The sequence below is a fragment of the Trachurus japonicus genome, chromosome 9, assembly GCF_045865225.1.
Source record: "Trachurus japonicus isolate A0001 chromosome 9, Traja_1.0".
In the NCBI taxonomy this organism is placed as follows: Eukaryota; Metazoa; Chordata; class Actinopteri; order Carangiformes; family Carangidae; genus Trachurus; species Trachurus japonicus.
In genome coordinates, this window is record NC_140915.1 from 5015302 (window position 1) to 5038474 (window position 23173).

General features: G+C 43.0%; 2 protein-coding genes across 2 annotated transcripts in view; both read right to left on the reverse strand.

Annotated features, from left to right (window-relative positions):
• LOC146980746 (uncharacterized) overlaps positions 1 to 23173 on the reverse strand; it is a 284820-nt gene that overhangs the window by 171174 nt on the left and 90473 nt on the right. The window contains exons 16-17 of the mRNA XM_085787994.1: positions 18593 to 18766; positions 13801 to 13974 (exon numbers count right to left, since the gene is read on the reverse strand). Of these exons, the coding sequence (XP_085644120.1) occupies positions 13801 to 13974; positions 18593 to 18766 (348 nt within the window). The remainder of the gene's footprint in view (positions 1 to 13800; positions 13975 to 18592; positions 18767 to 23173) is intronic.
• Positions 8746 to 9782, reverse strand: LOC146980752 (uncharacterized; the record flags this gene model as incomplete). Its single annotated transcript, XM_085785765.1, has 3 exons — positions 8746 to 9236; positions 9347 to 9474; positions 9647 to 9782. Coding segments are annotated over 3 exons (582 nt in total), but the record flags the coding sequence as incomplete, so codon positions are not given.

A 23173-nucleotide genomic window follows, 5' to 3' on the forward strand; every position in this document is an offset into this window, starting at 1 on the left:
GAGAAGATTTTATTCATTAATTTCAGACCACATACACATCAATATGACCATCCATGTTGCCTTCGAAATAAATATGATAGTTTGTCACATGTTTGGTAGGCTAAATTAATGTATCATGGGGCTGTGTAGTACTGTATACTGATCACACCGTGGTTCACAGTGAAGTTGTTTGAGGTGCACAAAATTTAGAGTAGTTATTTACTATGAAACAAATTTGGAATGAATGAGGAACTCACTATTAGTTAATGGTGAGTTCTTCAGTAACTCCTAATCAAATTACTGAAGAACTAACTATTACTTAATCATTAGTTACCCTTTTTGTGTACCTTAAGGTAAAGTGAGACATCAAAATGAGTAGGTATAGAATACTGAATCATTACTTAATCATTAGTTACCCTTTTTGTGTACCTTATAGTAAAGTGAGACATCAAAATGACTAGGTAATGAGTACTGAATCATTAGTTACCCTTTTTGTGTACCTTATAGTAAAGTGAGACATCAAAATGACTAGGTAATGAGTACCGAGTCATTACTGAATCATTAGTTACCCTTTTCGTGTACCTTATAGTAAAGTGAGACATCAAAATGACTAGGTTATGAGTACTGAATTATTACTGAATCATTAGTTACTCTTTTTGTGCACCTTATAGTAACGTGAGACATCAATATGAGTAGGTAATAAGTACTGAATCATTACCTAGTCATTAGTTACTATTTTTGTGTAAGGTAAAATGTCCTCAACACGAAACACAAGACAATTGTCCTAATGGTGGCATCACAGCAAGCTTCTAAATTTAAAAATTCAAATAGCTTGGACTGGACCATCTGCGAAGGCTCCTAACATCTTAGACTCATAGTAGATGTTTGACAAATACATATCATTATTTTACCTCAAAAACTGATTTTTCTTTTTCTGCCTACACGACAGTGAATGGCTTACTCAATTTGTGAAGCCACTGTTGATCTGCCACTTGTCAATTAGCTCGGTGCGATAGACAATGGTCTTTGGTTCCCGTGGTTGTGGGTTCAATCCTCAACTGATGCAAATTGGACATTATAAGGACAACTGTCTTGTCTTCCTATTCTCCTGTTTGTTGCTCAGAATTGCCTAAATTTGCCCAAAAGTAGCCCGGACCCGACCCATCGCTGCGCAGCAGCTATAATTTTTGTTACCTTTTCATGCTATATTTATGTCCGGCTCGAGTTTGGTCGCTGTTGATAGTCTCATGTATGGAACATGTTGTGGTTAGCGGTAGCTATTAGCATTGGCAGCTCGGCTTAGTTAGCTTAGTTTAGCTCCATTTCACTTCAATACATTGAAGTGAGATGGAGCTAAGCTAACTCGTTGATTGTTTTATTAATGCAACAGGACGTATTTTGTCTGTTTGATGTGAGGTCTGGTAAGGTTAAAAACAGTTTATTGGATTAAAAACAAACGGTTAAAAATATTTATTTCATGGTAATATAGCACTCCATTTGGATATTGTCTTTTGATTAAAATAGATAAAAAGGGAGTCAACTTACATGATTGTTTATGTGATAAAAGCAGTTAAAAATAATTTCATTTATGTAAAAGGAAGGGTAACTGTATTTTATTTTCTTCTTCTCATAGCTCTTACGGTGTGTCTGCAACTGAATACGGTCCATGGAATAAAGGAATGTGAACCATCAGGTTCATCATTTCTGACCATCATTTAGCTGGGGACGCTATTGTTATTTTTTATTAGGCTATTATTAAAACAAGAAAGCTACAAAGGTTTTTCTTTTCTTTTCTTTCTCTTTTTTTTTTTTTTTTTTTTTTAAATTCTATCATATTTTCTTGTGTGTGGACATTAAAAAAAAATGTTATTTTGGTGTACCTGTGCAGGTAAAATCTTATTTTGGTGCCCGTGAAGACAAAAGTTATTTTGGTGCACATAGAGGCAAATGATTATTTTGGTTCCTCATTAGTTCATCAGTAACTACTGTAATGTTTGTGTACCTTACACAAAAATAGTAACTAATGACTAGGTAATGATTCAGTACTTATTACCTACTCATATTGATGTCTCACTTTACTATAAGGTACACAAAAAGAGTAACTAATGATTCAGTAATGATTCAGTACTCATTACCTAGTCATTTTGATGTCTCACTTTACTATAAGGTACACGAAAAGGGTAACTAATGATTCAGTAATGATTCAGTACTCATTACCTAGTCATTTTGATGTCTCACTTTACTATAAGGTACACAAAAACGGTAACTAATGATTCAGTACTCATTACCTAGTCATTTTGATGTCTCACTTTACTATAAGGTACACAAAAAGGGTAACTAATGATTAAGTAATGATTCAGTACTCATTACCTACTAATTTTGATGTCTCACTTTACCTTAAGGTACACAAAAAGGGTAACTAATGATTAAGTAATAGTTAGTTCTTCAGTAATTTGATTAGGAGTTACTGAAGAACTCACCATTAACTACAGATGTTACTGGTTCAAAATTGCGGACTTCACGCGTGGTCCACGCGAGACGCCACAAGACTCAGGGATTTTTTTTCTTTGGCGAGACAAGAGCTTTTAATGAATAGCCTCAATGTGCCAAAACAACCACCAGGTGGCATCTGTGAGAACGGAGGACGACAGGCGGATGACTCAGTGATCTGTGCAGTAATCCACAGCTTAAACTCTAGGCTATTAAACTAGAACTAACTACTGTATACCCTGCCTAAATCACAGAAACTATTGTAATATGATAAAGCCTGTCTTGCTTTATGACTTGATGATTATGTATCACAAATTATGAAGGATCATCTGCGCAAGGCAAAGATGATAGCATCAACAAAACACGGCGTAACACACGCGGCTGTATGGGACAGGCTTTTATTTAATTCAGAACAAACCGCTTAGCAAAAATGGAAAATATAGTCTAGAATAATTAATTGATCTGTTGTTTGGCCACTGTTTGAAAATAACCCGAATTATGAGCAAATAATCTGATCCAGAGCAGCAGTCATAATCAGACTTCTTCTAGGCTAAATAAACCTAAACATTCAATAACTGGGTCAGGTCGGACCATGGGGTTTTTTTTTCTCTTCTTCTTCACAGGAGAAAATGAGGTGCGCTGCGCTCACGGACGCGTTGATGTTTTGTGATTTATCTGCTGCCTTGACTCTGCCCTTTATACATGTGCGTTCAGATTAACAATAAGACAAGCCATGGTTGAGTTTATTTAGTTAATAATCAGCATCTTAGTACCTCTGATCCGGAGCGATAGTGTTATGAAAATCGCTACAGTTGAACTGGTCTGGTTTTTAGCTGCTCAATCTCATTGTTTCAAAGAAAAGGGATTGATTTTTATAACGAAATGAAACGAAAACAATATTATATTGATACATTGTTGTTTAGGTCACCAGATCGAAACCCGATAGAGCTGGTCTGGGCTTCGATGAAGCACTACATCCGCTCTGAGGCGAAACCAACTAACAGGGAGGAGTTGGAAGCAGCGATCCAGACATTTTGGATGGAGAAGCTGACCATCAGCGTCTGTAATAAGTAGGCTACATCGATCATCTGGACAGTGTCATTGAGAAAGAGAACTGAAGGGAGGAGCGACTGGCATGTGACCGTAATCGATATCCTGTCCTGGGGATGCTGTTTGTGTGCCTGCTGGTGACTGTAGCCTAATATAAAGCTGCTGTATATTTTAAATAAAGCTAGAGAAAAAAAAACAAACTGGGACTGATCCAGGGGGAAACATGAACTGCCACAAAATGTGAAGACCTTTGTAGTGCAGTCACTGAGAACGGAGTTTCCAGGCATGGACAGAAAGGACTTGAAAGACTGCATAGATAAGATCAGCGAACTCCGAGAAGATCATCTGAGGGTCCTATCCTCACCCTACTGTAGCCTACAGTACAGCACCTCCACCCCGACAGCCCCCCTCCCTCCCCCCGCAGCATTGTCCAAGGTGCTGGAGTCTGTGAAACGTGCGCTGCTCAGAGACTGAGAACGGTCCCACTTGCTTTCTCCGTTGGTGGAGATCTCCCACACAGTAAAAGATTTAGGCAACACATTCTTCCAGCTGGCTGTTTTTCTTTCAGTTACAGAAAGTAGCCTATGTGCAAAGTACCTTATGAGACACATTAACATCTCTATTCATTTAACGCCCATCGAAACAGCTGATTTACATGTCGGCCGTTAACACATGGCGATTGGCCATTCACACGGCTTTGTTCTTGGTTTCGGCCAATCACCTTATAAGCACATGGCTAATTATCAGCTTTCAACCAATCGCACTGTTTTAATGTGTGTGTGAAAGTTATTTTCTTTAGTTCATTTTCGTTTCTTTTGGATTTTTTTTACAACAATGTATCAATATAATATTGTTTTCGTTTCATTTCGTTATAAAAATCAATCCCTTTTCTTTGAAACAATGAGATTGAGCAGCTAAAAACCAGACCAGTTCAGCTGTAGCGATTTTCATAACACTATCGCTCCGGATCAGAGGTACTAAGATGCTGATTATTAACTAAATAAACTCAACCATGGCTTGTCTTATTGTTAATCTGAACGCACATGTATAAAGGGCAGAGTCAAGGCAGCAGATAAATCACAAAACATCAACGCGTCCGTGAGCACAGCGCACCTCATTTTCTCCTGTGAAGAAGAAGAGAAAAAAAAACCCCATGGTCCGACCTGACCCAGTTATTGAATGTTTAGGTTTATTTAGAAGAAGTCTGATTATGACTGCTGCTCTGGATCAGATTATTTGCTCATAATTCGGGTTATTTTCAAACAGTGGCCAAACAACAGATCAATTAATTATTCTAGACTATATTTTCCATTTTTGCTAAGCGGTTTGTTCTGAATTAAATAAAAGCCTGTCCCATACAGCCGCGTGTGTTACGCCGTGTTTTGTTGATGCTATCATCTTTGCCTTGCGCAGATGATCCTTCATAATTAAAAATAAAAAGTCCAGGCCGGCTGCATGGCTGACGGTGTCACCACTCTCATTATCACTGGCTGTTTGTGTTGTCTGTCAAAAAATGGATGAATGAAACCTATCGACTTTGTATCGGCCGCGTCTTCTATCGAGGGAAAGTTATTTATCCTATGTTTTATCGCCCAGCCCCAAAGTGACACAGACCCGTTCATTCACAAGAAATCATCCAGCTGCACTCTCAAACAAGGTGCGGAGTGAGAAATCTGCGGCACTACTGCACAGTACTGTAGTTGGCTCATTGTGAGTGAGACGTGGGCTATAGTCTACTGTAGCTGCCGTCGTTACATTTTGTAATTGAAAAACTAGGCTACTATATTATTTACTGTCTGCAGCTAGTTCTCCTTTCATCCTCTTGTATTCTGTATCATGAACAGCGCCACTCCTAATCGCGGCTACATTGTGTGACTGTCAGCATTGTCCCCAAAACGTCTGAGCAGTATTTAGTACGGTGCTGCCACCTAGAGGAAAACAGTTGTGGTGAAAAGACACGCGTTCACACAATCCTGCAGTGCAGGAAAAACCGCGCAATTTTGAACCAGTAACATCTGTAATAGTGAGTTCCTCATTCATTCCAAATTTGTTTCATAGTAAATAACTACTCTAAATTTTGTGCACCTCAAACAACTTCACTGTGAACCACGGTGTGATCAGTATACAGTACTACACAGCCCCATGATACATTAATTTAGCCTACCAAACATGTGACAAACTATCATATTTATTTCGAAGGCAACATGGATGGTCATATTGATGTGTATGTGGTCTGAAATTAATGAATCAAATCTTCTCAAGAATCCTGCTGTCTGTGATTTTTTTAAGGAACTACTAATGTAAAGATGAAGATGAAGAAATGAAAAACCACTCATTATGTGTCACTTTAGGTCATAAAGGTTAACTACTGGACATGTTATTGAGTAATGATTCTGTACTGATGAAGTAACTAGTTCACTAATCATCAAGTTCTGATTAACTTTCTATGAAATTTGATCATGAGTTAATGAAGAACTGATCATTAATAGTTCCTCATTAGTTCCTCATTAACTACTCCTCTGAAATTTGATCAGGGGTTCCTGAAGAACTGACCATTAACTAATAGTTAATTAATCATTAGTTCCTCAGTAACTACTCTAATTTTGTGTGTCTCATTTCCCTAACTAACTACTCATTAGTTCCTCAGTAACTACTCCTCTGAAATTTGATCAGGGGTTCCTGAAGAACTGACCATTAACTAATAGTTAATTAATCAGTAGTTCCTCGGTAACTACTGTAATTTTGTGTAGCTTAGTTCCTCAGTAACTACTGTAATTTTGTGTAGCTCAATTCCTCACTAACTACTCATTAGTTCCTCATTAGTTCTTCATTAGTTACTCATTAACTACTCTAATTTTGTGTACCTTATTGTAAAGTGTTACCGACAGATTTTCATCCAAGTAAAATCCCAAGTATTTGTAGACTGAAACTCGTTCAATCACTTTCTCATTTTGTGTAACAATCTGACAAGCATCATCTGTCTTCCCTGATTTCGAAAAGCACATCAGTTTAGTTTTGTCAGAATTGAGCACAAGTCTTAATTGATTAAGATTACTCTGAATAACATTAAAAGCAGATTGTAGATTTTGTATGGCACTTGTTAATGATGAAGCAGGACAGTACAAAATAGTGTCATCTGCATAAAAGTGAAATTTGCCATGAGTTACATTTTGACACAAGACATTTATACAGTATAAATAGTAAATAAAATGGGACCCAATATGGACCCCTGGGGGACACCATTTTAAGTCAACAAAGGTTTGGAGGATACACCATCAACCTGAACACTTTGTGTACTGCCACTCAAGTAGTTGCCAAACCACATTAGCTTTTGAAGACATTCCAATATCCCACAGTCTCTGGCACAAGACCAAGTGGTCAACTTCTCCACCTCAGCTTGATGCTGATGTGCTTAGCTTTTCTATGTTAACCTTACAATGCCTCATGTGCAACATTGGTTCTTTGGTGGCAAAAGAACTGGTTCAGTATGAGGCTTTTGTATCACACACACACACACACACACACACACACACACACACAATATAGTTTTTATTCATCTCGTTTAAGGAAAATGTTTTTTTCAATTCTACACAGTAAAATCGCCAGTGTCAATATAACACTTAAAGAGTTAATTTTAACACTACCTCAGTGAACATATGGTCCCTATCTACAGAGTGTTAAATGTACACTGAACATAGAGTTAAATTTCCAGAGTCAATTTTACTCTGGTAAGAGTTAATGTTTTACACTACACTACACTACACTGATAAGTGTTAATCAAGTTTTACACTATGTAAGAAGTAACACCCATAGTGTTATTCACATTTAACACTAAAGAGTTAAGTGTTACGAAATAACTTTTCCAGTGTTAAACCTACTTTACACTATGTTGATTATGAAATTACTCCAAAGAGTGTTGATTTTAACCAACTCCTACCAGTGTTACATATAATCTACTCTCTCCCAGTGATACGATACAAAACTTAATCTTTGCAGGGGAAAAAAAAACACACACAATTGTATCCATACTTTAATACATATTTATTCCAAGTAAACATGAAATATTGGCATTACATGTAAACATAACATGTAAAATCTCAAATCTTATCAGTCTCCATTATAAAATCATATTTTCAGTTGAACGCTGGAGAAAATCTCATGTTAAACTTCATAATACTGTATTGACATTTCTCACAGCCGTGAAAATGTCTTTAAAGTGCATTTATAACGCTACACACTGAATCATTTTAGCAGTGTTCAAACATGAGTAGACTTTGCCATCACCTGGAAACAATGAACCAAGTCAAACCAAAATTTTTCAAATAGGTCACTGAATGAGATATAGTGTATGTGTACAGATGTTTTTCACAACAAATACAGACAAATGGAGGTCTGCAAAACTCTTTACAAAAACCTTCATTGTGACTGGCAAAGATCTTGGTTGTAATCCATCAGTATGGTGACAGAAATGTATCTAAGGTTGAATAACAATAATAACTTTTGCTTTAATAAAACAATCCACCCTCAGGAAACAATGACGAGTCAATGATTTTCAGTGAGAGGGAATACAAAGTCAAAACCAAAAACTCTGGTTAAGGCTGCATCATATGGCAATATGGTACTACAAACAGGGAAACATCTGTTGAACCATATGCCATTTGAACATCCATTGGTTTAAAATAGAGCAACTCTTGAACACTGAACACCTTAGGTGCCTGGGATGGCTTGTACAAAACCTTAAATGCATGGAAATGTTCGTCAAAACAAATAGTTTCCACACCAGAGCCAATAAGTACAACTTGTTCATCTTTCACTACAATAGTGCTGATCTTACAAAATACTGGTAACTCCTCATTAATGTCAAGACACACTACTAAACCAGGGCGATATTCAGAACCATAGTGCTTTACCCATTTCACCAAAAGAACATTGGCACATGTGTCTACATTTAGTTTGGCAGCAATTTCAGGACCTTCTTGCAAATCTGTAATCTGTAACATCTTCCCTGGACCAATAGTTACTCTGCAAGGCCATGTATTTCTGTTGTTTTCTGGCCAACGTCTTTGTGATATTTTTGAAACTTTTGAGTTGAGTTTTGAAGTTATGCTTTGCCTCGTAACGCATACACCACATGTGCAGGAGTGGTCCTATATTTCTTATACATCAAGGATAATGCGTCATGAAATGATGCTTAGGCAAGAGATTTCCCTGGACATAAACCATGAATCAACTGCAGATGCCTCACAAGATCATTGGTTCCCACAAAATGAGAGTGGCAAACAAAACAAATCAGGCCCATGATATCGATTAAGACTGAGTGAGATGGTAAAATCACTCAAAATACAGATACAAGAGCTTTTAGTGAAAAGTGACAAATATGTTGCCCACCCATCTATTACCTAGTGCAGCAGCCTGGCCCTAACCTCAGCAACACGTGGGCTCTCCTGGACTTGACCAACATCTATGTTGTAAATGGTTGTCTGTATGAAGGTGTACATGTTGTGTAGCATCTGGTTATACATGGTACCAAATACAAAGTGTGTTTTAAAGAGTTCGTCAAAAGCTCCTAGGGTACTGGTTGACTTGCACGGTATGACCTGCTTGTCCAGAATAATGAAGAACTCATGGATAGTGCTCCTCTTCATCCCAACAGCAAGAAGATATGGTTGAGTGGTGCATTTGATTGCATCAACATGTGCTTGAAGACTGGTTCCACTCTGAGGATAAAGAAGAAGTCAAAATTAAAAGTTGAAAATCACAGATTAAAAACAGTCCCATTCTCTTATTGCCATCTGTAAAGATAATCTTCATAAGCAATAACACAAACCTTCTTGAACACGACAAGATGTTTCTCAGTTTGAGCTGCAGACACCTTGCCTGGTCTTCTCCGGCCTTGGGCTGAAGGAGGTATCAGGTAGAGGAGGAGGATAATGGATGCAAGATCGCTGTCCCAGCCTGTATTTAGAAATAACAGCAAAATGTACTGTGTTGTAATTTAAAAACACCATTATTTTTGAATTACAGCTGTAACAAAAAAGATGAGGGAATAAAACAGGAGAAGAAATCAACCCCCTAACCGCCCCCCCCAAAAAAATAAAAAAAAAATAAAAAATAAAACACACACTACCAAGGGCAAGAGTGTCATCAATTTCCTCTTCATCCGGTGTAGCTTCAGCACAATGGATAAGCTCTTCAAGGTCACTTGTAGAAGGGAGAGCCTTACACTGATCAATCACCTTTTGCTTGAATGTTGTTGGCCACCTAGATAGAGAAAAAAAAGTTATTTATGATCAAGAAATTCAAACACCCATAGATAGTGAGAAACAGAGAAGATCAATGTTAATTTACTAGAATAATAAAAACTGAGTGCCACAAATATCAAGGAACCATATTTCCATTGGCATATTAACATGGCAATGCCAAATCCCAGAATTTCCCACTGTAAGGTAAGTGTAGATGTGATTCCATGGATTATAGTGAGCAACTATACCGTCATCAAACTTGATGGTTAGTATGCCAGTGTTGGGCTGCTGCGCTATGTCAGTGAAGACCTCTGTCAGTGAAGACCTCTGCGTCCACCTCAGTTCCTGTTTCATCAAAAACCTTGACACCTTCATTGACTGGTGGAACTGAGTGTTACGCCCCAGTACTTTGTTGGCCCAGAGGGGCATAACAAGGGACCCAACAATGACCCAAAATACAAAGACAAAGGCACTAACTTAACTAAAAGAGATTTAATACAAAAATATACAGATACAAACAAGTAGACAAACTAAAACAGAAAGCCATGATGGGAGGCAGGCAAGCCCAGCAGTCCCCAGCACTGCCCCCCGCCCTCTGGTGTCAGCTGCAGGGTATTTAGCTCAGTGGACCAGGTGAGCCTCGTTTCGCTGATTGGGACTTGGGTGGAGCTATGGGAGAACGAGGGGGAGAGAAAGACACAGACAAGGCCGAACCCCTTCCGGCCGTAACACCCCCTCCCTTAAGACAATGAATAAATGATCATGTTACATCAAAACACCATAATATTTATTCATTGCAATATCTAAATCTAATATTTTTTTTTGGTTTTATCTATAAAAAAGGATGACTGAACCTGGCCTCAACACCAATAAACACATTTATCAAAAATAAACCCTGGGACTGCGGTCAGGACAACAAAAAGGTCAAAGTGGATCCAACAAGATCAAAATACAAAAAGGCCAACCAACACACTGCCACTCGATGTAAAGAGTGAGCAGCCAAACAGTAGCCATGCAAGTGGGTGCCACTCCCACCAGATAACTAAATGGCTACCACCATGAGGGAAACTACGAAACGAAGTAAACTTACTAAACACTGCAGGTGACCAAACACAAAATCGAACACAGCCACAACCTAAAGGGTCACTCAAGTTGCTGTCTATCAACACACAAAGACCCGAACAAATTGAACTGCCACGACACAAAATGGCCACCAAGCAGTCTGCCATTAACCAACGGACACAGACCTTATAATTCACCAAGTCAACTCCATCACACAAAGATCCACTGATCTATGGAGAGACGCACACAAGGTCCAACGAAGCCACAACTAAGTAAACAGTAACATACACAAGTGACTCAACCGAAAAGTGGACTGCAACAGCACAACACAAGAGGTCACACAGTAGCCACTGCTACACAAAATGTTGCCAACTTACACCTAAGCTGCAACCGAACGACCCAACGAACGCACTGTGCAGGTACCACACAAAAAGTCACATCCCCAAAAGTTACTGTTACTATTTTACACACAGAATCCAGACGAAACTAAAAGTAGAAGTAGAGTCAACCCACAAGAGATTGTGATTACACTGCTGTTCAACTCTGCTAAAGAGTGACGTTGTGGAGAGGCACCCTGTAATGTGGTTAACTATCTAGTCTTCAGTGGCTTCCCGGGAGGCTTCTTTAAACGTTGAACTCTGCAAGTGAACAATGGACCAAGGCAAGGCCCACTGCCACACAGAAAACGTACCCACACCCAGGTTTCACCACCAAAAATAAGAAAGGCAAAACAACAAAGTGGCAAGAGTCTCTCTCTGCCCGACGACTACCTTACAGGGAACTCTCAAGCAAACACAGACAGGCAATTAAATCACAAACCATCTTGAAAAGAAGACTAGACTACTACCTCACACAACAGCTACAAACCTTCACTTCACCTCATGGTTGTTCAGATCCCGGACACGAGCCCCCAATCGTTACGCCCCAGTACTTTGTTGGCCCAGAGGGGCATAACAAGGGACCCAACAATGACCCAAAATACAAAGACAAAGGCACTAACTTAACTAAAAGAGATTTAATACAAAAATATACAGATACAAACAAGTAGACAAACTAAAACAGAAAGCCATGATGGGAGGCAGGCAAGCCCAGCAGTCCCCAGCACTGCCCCCCGCCCTCTGGTGTCAGCTGCAGGGTATTTAGCTCAGTGGACCAGGTGAGCCTCGTTTCGCTGATTGGGACCTGGGTGGAGCTATGGGAGAACGAGGGGGAGAGAAAGACACAGACAAGGCCGAACCCCTTCCGGCCGTAACTTCAAGAAAGCTATGACCGAAAAAACAAAACAAGATTTCAATCAGTACAAAATGCTCAAGGCCATTCTCCAAAAACACATTGATGCATTATTAGCATGGTCTGAGGTGCAAACATGCACTGATGCAAGCATCTTTCAATGGTGTACAACTTAACTACCACCAACCACAAAACTCAGATCTTAATTGCTGACCCCTTAACATGCCCATAGGGTAGCTTGCCAAAAGGTTAAGACAACGATTATTTTCAATTAAAAAAAAACAACAACAACAAAAAAACAAAACAATGAACACACCAACATGCTTAGTTCCTTTTAGTTTTACCAACGGTGTGCAACTGACAGTGTCATACTGGGTACATCTTACCAGAATTTAAGAATTCCTCAAAGCTTGGCTCTTTTATCTTGACATATTTCTGTGTATTGTAGATTCTGGTTTTGATCAACATGATGGTATCTGCAAAGACAGCAAACTGAAATCTACATTATGATACACAACACCAGTACAAGCTGACAACCTGAAAATTGCCTATTTCAGCTTTAAAAATCACAAACACAATTCAATTTTATATGAAGTACATCAACTTATTACTTACCACCAGTGCACCACAGTACATTCTGAAAGAAAAAAGAAATGAAAATATATTAAGTAGGCTAAACCTGATATTATCAGAGCAAATTAAAACCCCTGAAAGATGGATAACATAGCCTACTGTTTTAAAATAGTTTTCCCCCAGAAAACGTGTCACTCATCTACTGTTTGGACCAGAGTGAAAACACGTGTCTGAACACGAACCGAGTGCTGCGCACCGTGCGAAAGCAGCTTAAACCAGCCTTGCAGCGCTGCTGCTCTGGCTAACGGCTAACGGCTAACAGCTAACAGCAGCTTAATTGTGACGTGACGCTAAAGCGATTTGCTCGGCTCAAATATAAATAATAAATACGACTGCGTCGACGAATTTTTGTCGTCATTTTACTGAAACAAATATGCAAGTATGACACTTAACACACCACAACAGCCCGTCCTCGCTGACATTAAGGTTACCTCGTGTCGTTTTTGTTCAGTTTGGTGTTGCGTGGTCAGCCATGTGGCTGGTACATTTAAGCTAACCACCGACCCGATATCACGTTAGCCATTTGAAATGCGGTATTTGAAGACACGTAGTACCAACATTGACTAATGTGGTAAATGACTACGTCCCTTTATTCTTATACAAAAAAACATAACAACGGCAATAGTTTCTAGAAAAACTTACCACAGTATCGATGCGACGAAGATGGCGATGCCAGAGTCCACCTGGAGTCCACGTTCTCAGTTTGACCGGGGAAGTTGATGGGCGGAGCTTTTCAGAGTATTTTTTTTTTAACACTGGGTGTTGATTTAACTCTGAGAGAGTCAATGACACTGACAGAGTAAAACCACTGTCAACTCCGATTATTTTCACCAACACTGGACGTTTTTTTGTTCAATTTTACTCTGTCCATTGTTGGAATAACTCCGTAAGAATTAAAATACTTTGACACTGCATTTTTTACACTGGCAAATTTACTGTGTAGTTTTTGTCATTTTGTTCGTTTTCATTAACAACAATAACCTTGGAGGGAAGAACAACAGGAAACATTTCAAACATCCTTCAAGCCAATGATTCAAGCTCTGAGTGAAGATAATCAGGTTCAGTTGTGGATCAAAGATCTAAGATCTACAACAGTAACAGTCAGTGAACTGACCTCAGAGTCTCCAGTCTACAGTCTGGACTCTCCAGAAAACCACTCAGATCCTTCACTCCTGAATCCTGCAGGTCGTTCCAGCTCAGGTCCAGTTCTCTCAGGTGGGAGGGGTTGGACTTCAGAGCTGAGCCCAGAGAAGAACAGCTGATCTCTGACAAACTGCAGCCCCTCAATCTGAATGAAGAATAAAAGCAGTGAGTTGAGGACAAAGCTCCTTGTTGACAGCGTTCAGTGTCTCATCATCTGTTCAGAGCTGAAGAAGCTTCAGAAAGAACAAGTTTAGAAAATCAAAGTCCAACAGCTGAAGCAACAGGAAGCAGGTTAAACAGTCACATAGAGAGAAAACAGCTCATTAATATTCATGAGAAGCTGCTGCTGCTTCAACACAGACGCAGTGACTCCGCCTCTTCACCTGTCAGCTCCACCTGTGGCTCCATCCAGACAAACTCATGTTGAGCAGCCACATTGATCAGAGGTTTACTGACCACGCTCAAGTTTTAAAGACAACACACATGAGAGGCTGAACTCTGTTGCCATGACAACACACATGAGAGGCTGAACTCTGTTGCCATGACAACAAACATGTGAGGCTGAACTCTGTTGTCATGACAACAAACATGTGAGGCTAAACTCTGTTACCATGACAACAAACAGTTTTGATCCTATAAGTCTGGGGTGCCAGTCAAGAGTCAACGTCTGACAAATCAAAAGAATTAATAAAAATAATAAATAGATCAATTACTGCACAAAAAGAATATTGTTCCCAAACCCAAAAGTCCTCACACATAAAACCCTCACACAATCAAAGACTCGACCACAGTTTCAGTCCTCTGTGTATTTACAAAACAACCCCATAGTTCATAGTACAATACAACAGTAACCCGGGGGGGGGGGGGGTTGAACCAGTCCAGTGTGTGTGTGTGTGAGTGATGTGCATGAGCCCCGTCCAATTTCCCACAGGTCCGGCCACCGGGTGCTGAGTGTTTATCCTCCAGCCCCGTTCCTCGCGCCCCAGCAACTCTGCTCCCAATACAGTCCCCGTATGTCTCCCACAGCCTAACAAGGAAGTTAATGCAATGCAATTGTGAGAGACCCATTGCTGTTAGAGGGGACTCCATGATTTTCTTTTAATTTTCTGTGAATGTAGCCTATTATTTGTATAAACATGGTTAAGCTGATGCTGAGTTAAGAGCAGTTGGGAAATAGAATGTTCACCAACAGGTAGCGCGTGTAATTGTCATGGTTACGAGTGTTCTTTTTGTTGTTGCTATGGTAGTTCCTGTGAGACGGGAGAGCAAAAAAGAGAAAGAAACTTTGTAACGCCGTAGTTTTTGAGACGGAAACAAGAAAGTTACATGATAGCGCAGCAGTTGTGTGAAGAGAATAAACGGACCAGACGTGAGACCGAATCCGTGAGTCTGCCTGTTTGTGATTGCTGCAACATATTTTGGCGAGCCAACCCAGGAGAAAAGTTGACCGAGGAAGAAGCTTTTCTCCGAGAAAAACCTAGACCAACGGACAACAACGGCCGAGAAAAAAACAACCGTTGTGATGGATTTGGAGATATTAATCGACCGTGCAAGCGCCAAGCTCAATCAGCTGAGCCGGGACGGAGTTATGGAGGTCTGTAAATATTTAAAATGTTTTGAAACAGATGAAACAGCTGCTACCAAGAGCAGACGAAGACTAGTGAACACCGTGGAATCAGAGCTGGACAACATCGAAGAGAACATGGACGTTGACGACGCGGTGAACACCGTAAAATTACTGTTAACGTTCATGGAGAGCGGAAGCGGCGACGCGGCGGAGCGGCAGTCTGACCGGGCGGCAGAGAGGGGAGAGAAGTGTGTGGAGCTGCAGCAGGCCCGCACCGCTGTCGATGGAGACATCAGAGGCGTCGGTGAACAGTTAAAGATTTCCGAGGTGACCACCGTCAACACCGTCCAACCACAGTCTCCTGCGAAGGTGCCAGAGGTGACCATCCGGAGGGAGTTCCGCATCTGTGGCCAGATCGGCGAGGGAGGACAGCGGGAGAAGCTGTCTCTCATCAACCTCATGCACCAGATGGAGAACGGGCTTCGCAAGGGTCACAGTGAGTCAGACGTCATCGAGGCTGTGATTAGAGCCATCAGCCCAGGCTTGAAGCTCCGTGACATGCTGGAAATTAAGACTGACCTGACCCTGCCTCAGCTTAAAATTATATTAAAGGGGCATTACAAAGAAGATGACACATCAGATCTATACCAAAAGCTGGTCAATATCTCCCAGGGACCAAGAGAGTCAGCACAAGACTTTTTGTTCAGTGCCATTGAACTTAAAGACAGACTCCTGTATGCAGCCAAGGTAGGAGAGACTGAGGAACACTACAACGCAACCCTGGTCAAAAAGAAGTTCCTGAGGTCAGTGGAGACTGGACTGCTGAATGACAATATAAAGTTTCAGATCAAGCCACTTCTGGATAATTTGAATGTGACTGATGAGGCCTTAATTGAAAAAGTGACTGAGGCAGCAAACCTTGAATCTGAGAGACTCAACAAGTTGTCGAGAGCTGGTACTAAGCCACCAAGAGTGAATGAGCTGCAGACCATCGGTGATGCTGTTAACAGTTCACGGAGCTCCTTCACCTGCCCTAAACCATCCGAGAAGAGCACAAAAGGCCCTTCCAAGAAGAAGTTAAAGCCAGTCCAGTTCCCACCTCAGCCTGAGATGCATAAGCTGGTAAACGAGCTTCAAACAGAAGTAGCGGAGATGAAATGGATGATGCTCGCTTCTATGGGCACTGGGAGACCACCGCCTTCAAAGCAGACCGCAGAGGACATCCGAGGAAGAGGTTGCAGAGCCTGCCAGGACAATGGCGAGGGAGCCAGCTGCTGCCATTGCTTCAAGTGTGGTCAGCCAGGCCACACCTCCAGGGGATGCAGAGCTCCGCAGGTGCAGGGAAACTTCGGAGGGTTACTGCCAAGGGACCAGCAGTGACCCAGCATCAACCACCAGAGTCCCGCCGCTGCCACCACTGCCTTCAGGAAGAGGACGCCGAAAGAATGTTCCAGTCCTGCACAGGTGAAGAGTCTGATGATGATTTTCCAGCAGTGACATTCACTTGGCATGCGGTTGAACCCCAGAGTTCACCTGCACTCAACCCCACTGCTGCAGAGTTTCACCCAGAAGCTGGAAAGGCTGATGCAGAACGGGGTGAGGTGTTTCCAGGTGTTGGGGAGGGACATGAGCACAGAGCACACACAACTGAGGCTGAGAACATTGCAGAGGATGTGGTTGTTGCAGACGCAGTGGCCTCAGAAGATGAAACCCTGGAGGTCCAGCATCGGGAGCCTTATCCAAGAAGACAGCGGAGGCAGCCTCAGACTTTGACTTATGAGAGACTCGGCCAGCCAAGTTCTAGATCAGTCTCTACAAGAGAAATATCTGTTGGAGGTTACTAGCGGCCGTAGATCAGTAAAGAGAAACAGATATAGTTAGGAGACCAGATGTGAAAAAAAAGAAAATGTATTCATTGTGTTTGTTTTGTATATGGAGAATGGCTAAATGCTTTAAAATGTTAAAGGTCCAGTAAGAGAGTTATAGCCTACCTAAGAGCTTTCTGTGAATGTGATGTTAGAGAACACAGATACTGTTGGCCAAGTTTGTGTTCATTGTGTCTTGAGTTTTAGGACTGCTAAAAGACTAAGAGATCCATTCAAAGATGTGCTAGGAATTCATGGCATCGTAATGTACATTAAGAATGTAAGTGTTTGGGTAGTAAGACTGATAACATTAGGAGCAGACATGACTGCAGTGCACGGTAGTCTGAGTGTCTCATGAACCAATGGTTATAGCCTAAATGTTAGACTGTTAACATGCCCATTCCATTTCATTACTTTCCATGTATTCATGTGTTGGGGAAAAGGTGTAACAAAATGTCGGGACGCCATCTTTTTAAAGTGGGGGTGAGTGTGAGAGACCCATTGCTGTTAGAGGGGACTCCATGATTTTCTTTTAATTTTCTGTGAATGTAGCCTATTATTTGTATAAACATGGTTAAGCTGATGCTGAGTTAAGAGCAGTTGGGAAATAGAATGTTCACCAACAGGTAGCGCGTGTAATTGTCATGGTTACGAGTGTTCTTTTTGTTGTTGCTATGGTAGTTCCTGTGAGACGGGAGAGCAAAAAAGAGAAAGAAACTTTGTAACGCCGTAGTTTTTGAGACGGAAACAAGAAAGTTACATGATAGCGCAGCAGTTGTGTGAAGAGAATAAACGGACCAGACGTGAGACCGAATCCGTGAGTCTGCCTGTTTGTGATTGCTGCAACACAATCACCCAATCACAGCAATCAGAGACAATATACGATACAACACAACAGCAACGTAAAACAGCGGACTATACCTCCCGTCTGTATCGTCAGTCAGTCGTCTTTTAACAGTCTCCAGCGCTCCCCAAGCAGCGGCTTTTCCGGCTCCGAGATTGGGCTGCCGTCCTGGCAGCTCAGAGACAAAAACCTGCTGACCAGCCTACACACCTGCTTATTATGGGATGTTGGCTTTGAATGTTTCACTACAAACACCACAGACCCTCAGGAAAGAGGAGGAGCCACCAGCTATTGATTATAGATCAGTTATTGTCTGACACATTACATGTGTTTCTGACTGGACTAAAAGCAGAAAAGACGAAAACAGCCGTCACCATGACGACCCTCAGTGTGGATCAGTATAACATCAGCCTCATATCTGCAGCTCAGTGTCAACACAACTTTCACATCACATTCATCTGAGCACAGAAATAAAACAGAGTCTGACCTCAGAGTCTCCAGTCTACAGTCTGGACTCTCCAGAAAACCACTCAGATCCTTCACTCCTGAATCCTGCAGGTCGTTTCTGCTCAGGTCCAGGAGTCTCAGGTGGGAGGGGTTGGACTTCAGAGCTGAGACCAGAGAAGAACAGCTGATCTCTGACAACCTGCAGAGCCTCAATCTGAATAAAGAATAAAAGAAGAATTTGTTTGTTTTTGTTTGTTTGTTGTCTCTGAACCTTTTTTCACATTAAAACTCTCTCAGTCAGTGAACACAACATCACATCAAAGCGGGGGGGACTCTTGCGCTTCAGCCAGTAAATCGGTGCTCTCAGACAGGACAGGTGGTTGAAAAGTGCAAACATGTGGGTCACTTCACAAAGGGACTGAACCCAAATGAAGAAACTGGAGCACTCAATAAAATGCAGAGAATTTAATGCAGGTACACAACACCTAACGTTTCGGCACGGTGTGCGTCTTCATCAGAGGTAAGCAGAACAAAGGGTGACACTGCTGGTTAAATAGTCACTACCTGAAGTTCGTTAATCTCATTGTTACAGCGTAAACCAATGATGTTCTTGCACTCACCAAATGGGCCGATTCATGATCAAAGGGCAATTTAGGCCCACCCACCAAGAATATGCAAAGAATACACAAAAGATTACACAAAAAGAGTTAATTAGAGCGAAAAAGAGAGGGGGGGGGTTAGATACAAATGGGAAAAAAATTAGATACAATTAATTAATCATCAGAATTAATCATCAGAGTCAAACATATATGGCAAACAATATAATCTTAGAGGAAACATGATAAATTAAGTTCTTCGTTAAGTCCATGTGGTTCAACAGTGTTGAGTGTGTGAATCCAGTAGGCTTCTCTTCTGAGGAGTTTCTTGATGATATCACCTCCTCTCTGTGAGGGAGAGATTTTTTCGAGCGCAGAACGGAAGAGAAGCACAGGAGCCATGATTAGCCGACACATAATGACGTGCTATCACATAATCCATGTTGTTGTTGCGGATAGCAGTCTCATGTTCAGCTATTCTAGCTTTCAGGGGGCGTTTTGTCTGTCCCACGTAAACCTTCCCACATGGACATTTCAGGCAATATACAACATGGGTGGTACTACAGTTAATTAAAGAATTAATTGTGTATTTATTGCCGGTGTGAGGGTGACAAAAGTACTTAAGATTCAGAGGAATTTGAACAGTGGGTGCAGTGACCACATCTGTAAAAATCCATAGGTTCAAAGTTCAAGGTTCAAGAGTCTTTATTATCCCCGGGGGGCAAATTGTTTCACAGCAAGTAGTAAAAACATACAACAAACACATCAAAAAAAAAAAGACAGCCACATCCAACATTCAGCTTCCGATAAAAGTACATCCGCTGATGAGCCTTCTTACAAAGAGTGTCAACGTGGGCTTCGAAGGTCAGCTTATCGTCAAGTGTGGTTCCTACTTGTATTGGCTCACAACTTCTACTATTCCCCCAGAGATCACCGCCGGTGTATTTGCAGCGCTGTTTTTTCTAAAATCAATGAGCATTTCTTTCGTTTTGGAGACATTTATGCTTAAAAAGGAGGACTCACACCAGTCAGTGAAGTCTCTGACCACTGGTCCGTGATCAGGGTCGTCCAGGGGCGGACTGGCCATCTGGGCGTTCTGGAGAATACCAGAACGGCCGGTGCGGCAGGACGGCCGCCGGCCGCTGCGCAGCCGTCAGTTTTGTTTTTTGTCCCCTCTTGCTTATCATCGACTGTTGTTCCATGTCCAGACCAATAGGTGGCAACAACGCACCCGCAGGCCCATAGATGCGCAAGCTCACTCTTCATTCAGCCGTTGACAGTGACCTGTGACTGTAACGTGTAGCTCAACTGGTAGAGCACCTACCCTTGTGTTTAAGACTCTTGTTCCTGTGTGCGATCGAATCCCTCCATAACCCTCTGAGTTTGGATAATGCATTTTCTTTCCCCATCATTATGATCACTCTGTCAAAGTTAACGCGTTAGCGCGAAATGCTTTTAACGCTTTTAACGCTTTTACCGCTTCGACTAGCAATTGTTTTTGTTTGTTTTTTTTCCCCAATCGCCCGTTCATTCAGCCTGGGGAGGGAGATGAGAGGGGGAGGGGGGGTGGCGCAGTCTTATAATGGTACAGAAAACCTGCATGTTTTTTCTCCTCATGTTCCTAAAGAACCTGTTCTTCTTATCACCAAACGAGGCTGCTTTCCCTCTGTCAGCTGATTTTTAAATAAAAAAGCATAAGAAACGTCCAGATCTGGATGTTCCTTATGCTTTCCATTCATATTGGTGTTATTTCAAGCAATATATATATATATATATATATATATATATATATATAATGTGCTGGAAAGTGCCCCAACTGGGGACTCCATTGTTCTGCTGGGGGACTTCAATGCCCACGTGGGCAGCGACAGTGTTACCTGGAGAGGTGTGATTGGGAGGAACGGCCTCCCGGATCTGAACCCGAGCGGTGTTTTGTTATTGGACTTCTGTGCTAGCCACAGTTTGTCCATAACGAACACCATGTTCAGGCATAAGGGTGTCCATCAGTGCACGTGGCACCAGGACACCCTAGGCCGGAGGTTAATGATCGACTTTGTAGTCATGTCATCTGATCTCCGGCCGTATGTCTTGGACACTCGGGTGAAGAGAGGGGCTGAGCTGTCAACTGATCACCACCTGGTGGTGAGTTGGATCCGCTGGCAGGGAAGGAAGCTGGTCAGACTTGGCAGACCCAAGCGTATCGTGAGGGTCTGCTGGGAATGTCTGGCAGAATCCCCTGTCAGGGAGGTCTTCAACTCCCACCTCCGGGAGAGCTTTGACCGGATTCCGAGGGAGGCCGGAGACATTGAGTCTGAATGGACCATGTTCTCCACTTCCATTGTTGACGCGGCCGTCCGGAGCTGTGGCCGTAAGGTCTCCGGCGCCTGTCGCGGCGGCAATCCCCGAACCCGGTGGGGGACACCGGAAGTAAGGGATGCCGTCAAGCTGAAGAAGGAGTCCTACCGAGCCTGGCTAGCTCGGGGGACTCCCGAGGCAGCTGACGGGTACCGGCAGGCCAAGCGGACGGCAGCCAAGCTGAAGTCACTGAGGTAGTCCGGAAGCTCCTCAGTGGCAAGGAACCGGGGGTGGATGAGATCCGCCCTGAGTACCTCAAGTCTCTGGATGTCGCGAGGCTGTCGTGGCTGACACGCCTCTGCGGCATCGCGTGGCAGTCGGGGACAGTGCCTCTGGACTGGCAGACCGGGGTGGTGGTCCCTCTCTTCAAAAAAGGGGACCGAAGGGTGTGTTCCAACTACAGGGGGATCACACTCCTCAGCCTCCCGGGGAAAGTCTATTCCAGGGTACTGGAGAGGAGAATTCGGCCGATAGTCGAACCTCGGATTCAGGAGGAACAATGCGGTTTTCGTCCTGGCCATGGAACACTGGACCGGCTCTACACTCTCCGTAGGGTGCTCGAGGGTGCATGGGAGTTTGCCCAACCAGTCCACATGTGTTTTGTGGACTTGGAGAAGGCTTTCGACCGTGTCCCACGTGGCATCCTGTGGGGGGTGCTCCGAGAGTATGGGGTCGGAGGCCCTCTGCTGAGGGCTGTACGGTCCCTGTATGACCGGAGCAGGAGCTTGGTTCACATTGCCGGCAGTAAGTCAGACCTGTTCCCGGTGCGTGTTGGACTCCGGCAGGGCTGCCCTTTGTCACCGGTTCTGTTCATTATTTTTATGGACAGAATTTCTAGGTGCAGCCAAGGGCCGGAGGGGGTACGGTTCGGGAGCCACTTGATTTCATCTCTGCTTTTTGCAGATGATGTGGTCTTGTTGGCTCCCTCGAGCCAGGACCTTCAGCATGCACTCGGGCGGTTTGCAGCCGAGTGTGAAGCAGCTGGGATGAAAATCAGCACCTCTAAGTCCGAGGCCATGGTTTTCAACCGGAAAAAGGTGGCCTGCACCCTCCAGGTCGGGGGAGAGTGCCTGCCTCAGGTGGAGGAGTTTAATTATCTTGGGGTCTTGTTCACGAGTGAGGGGAGAATGGAGCGCGAGATCGACAGGCGGATCGGTGCGGCGGCCGCAGTAATGCGGTCATTGTATCAGTCCGTCGTGGTGAAGAAGGAGCTGAGCCGAAAGGCAAAGCTCTCGATTTACTGGTCGATCTACGTTCCCACCCTCACCTATGGTCATGAACTCTGGGTCATGACCGAAAGAACGGGATCCCGGATACAAGTGGCCGAAATGAGTTTCCTCCGCAGGGTGGCGGGGCGCTCCCTTAGAGATAGGGTGAGGAGCTCTGTCACCCGGGAGGAGCTCGGAGTAGAGCCGCTGCTCCTCCACATCGAGAGGAGCCAGCTGAGGTGGCTCGGGCACCAGTATAGGATGCCCCCTGGACGCCTCCCTCGCGAGGTGTTCCGGGCATGTCCCACCGGGAGGAGGCCCCGAGGAAGACCCAGGACACACTCGGCTGGCCTGGGAACGCCTTGGGGTCCCCCCGGAAGAGCTGGAGGAAGTGTCCGAGGAGAGGGAAGTCTGGGGATCCCTGCTCCGACTGCTGACCCCGCGACCCGACTCCGGATAAGC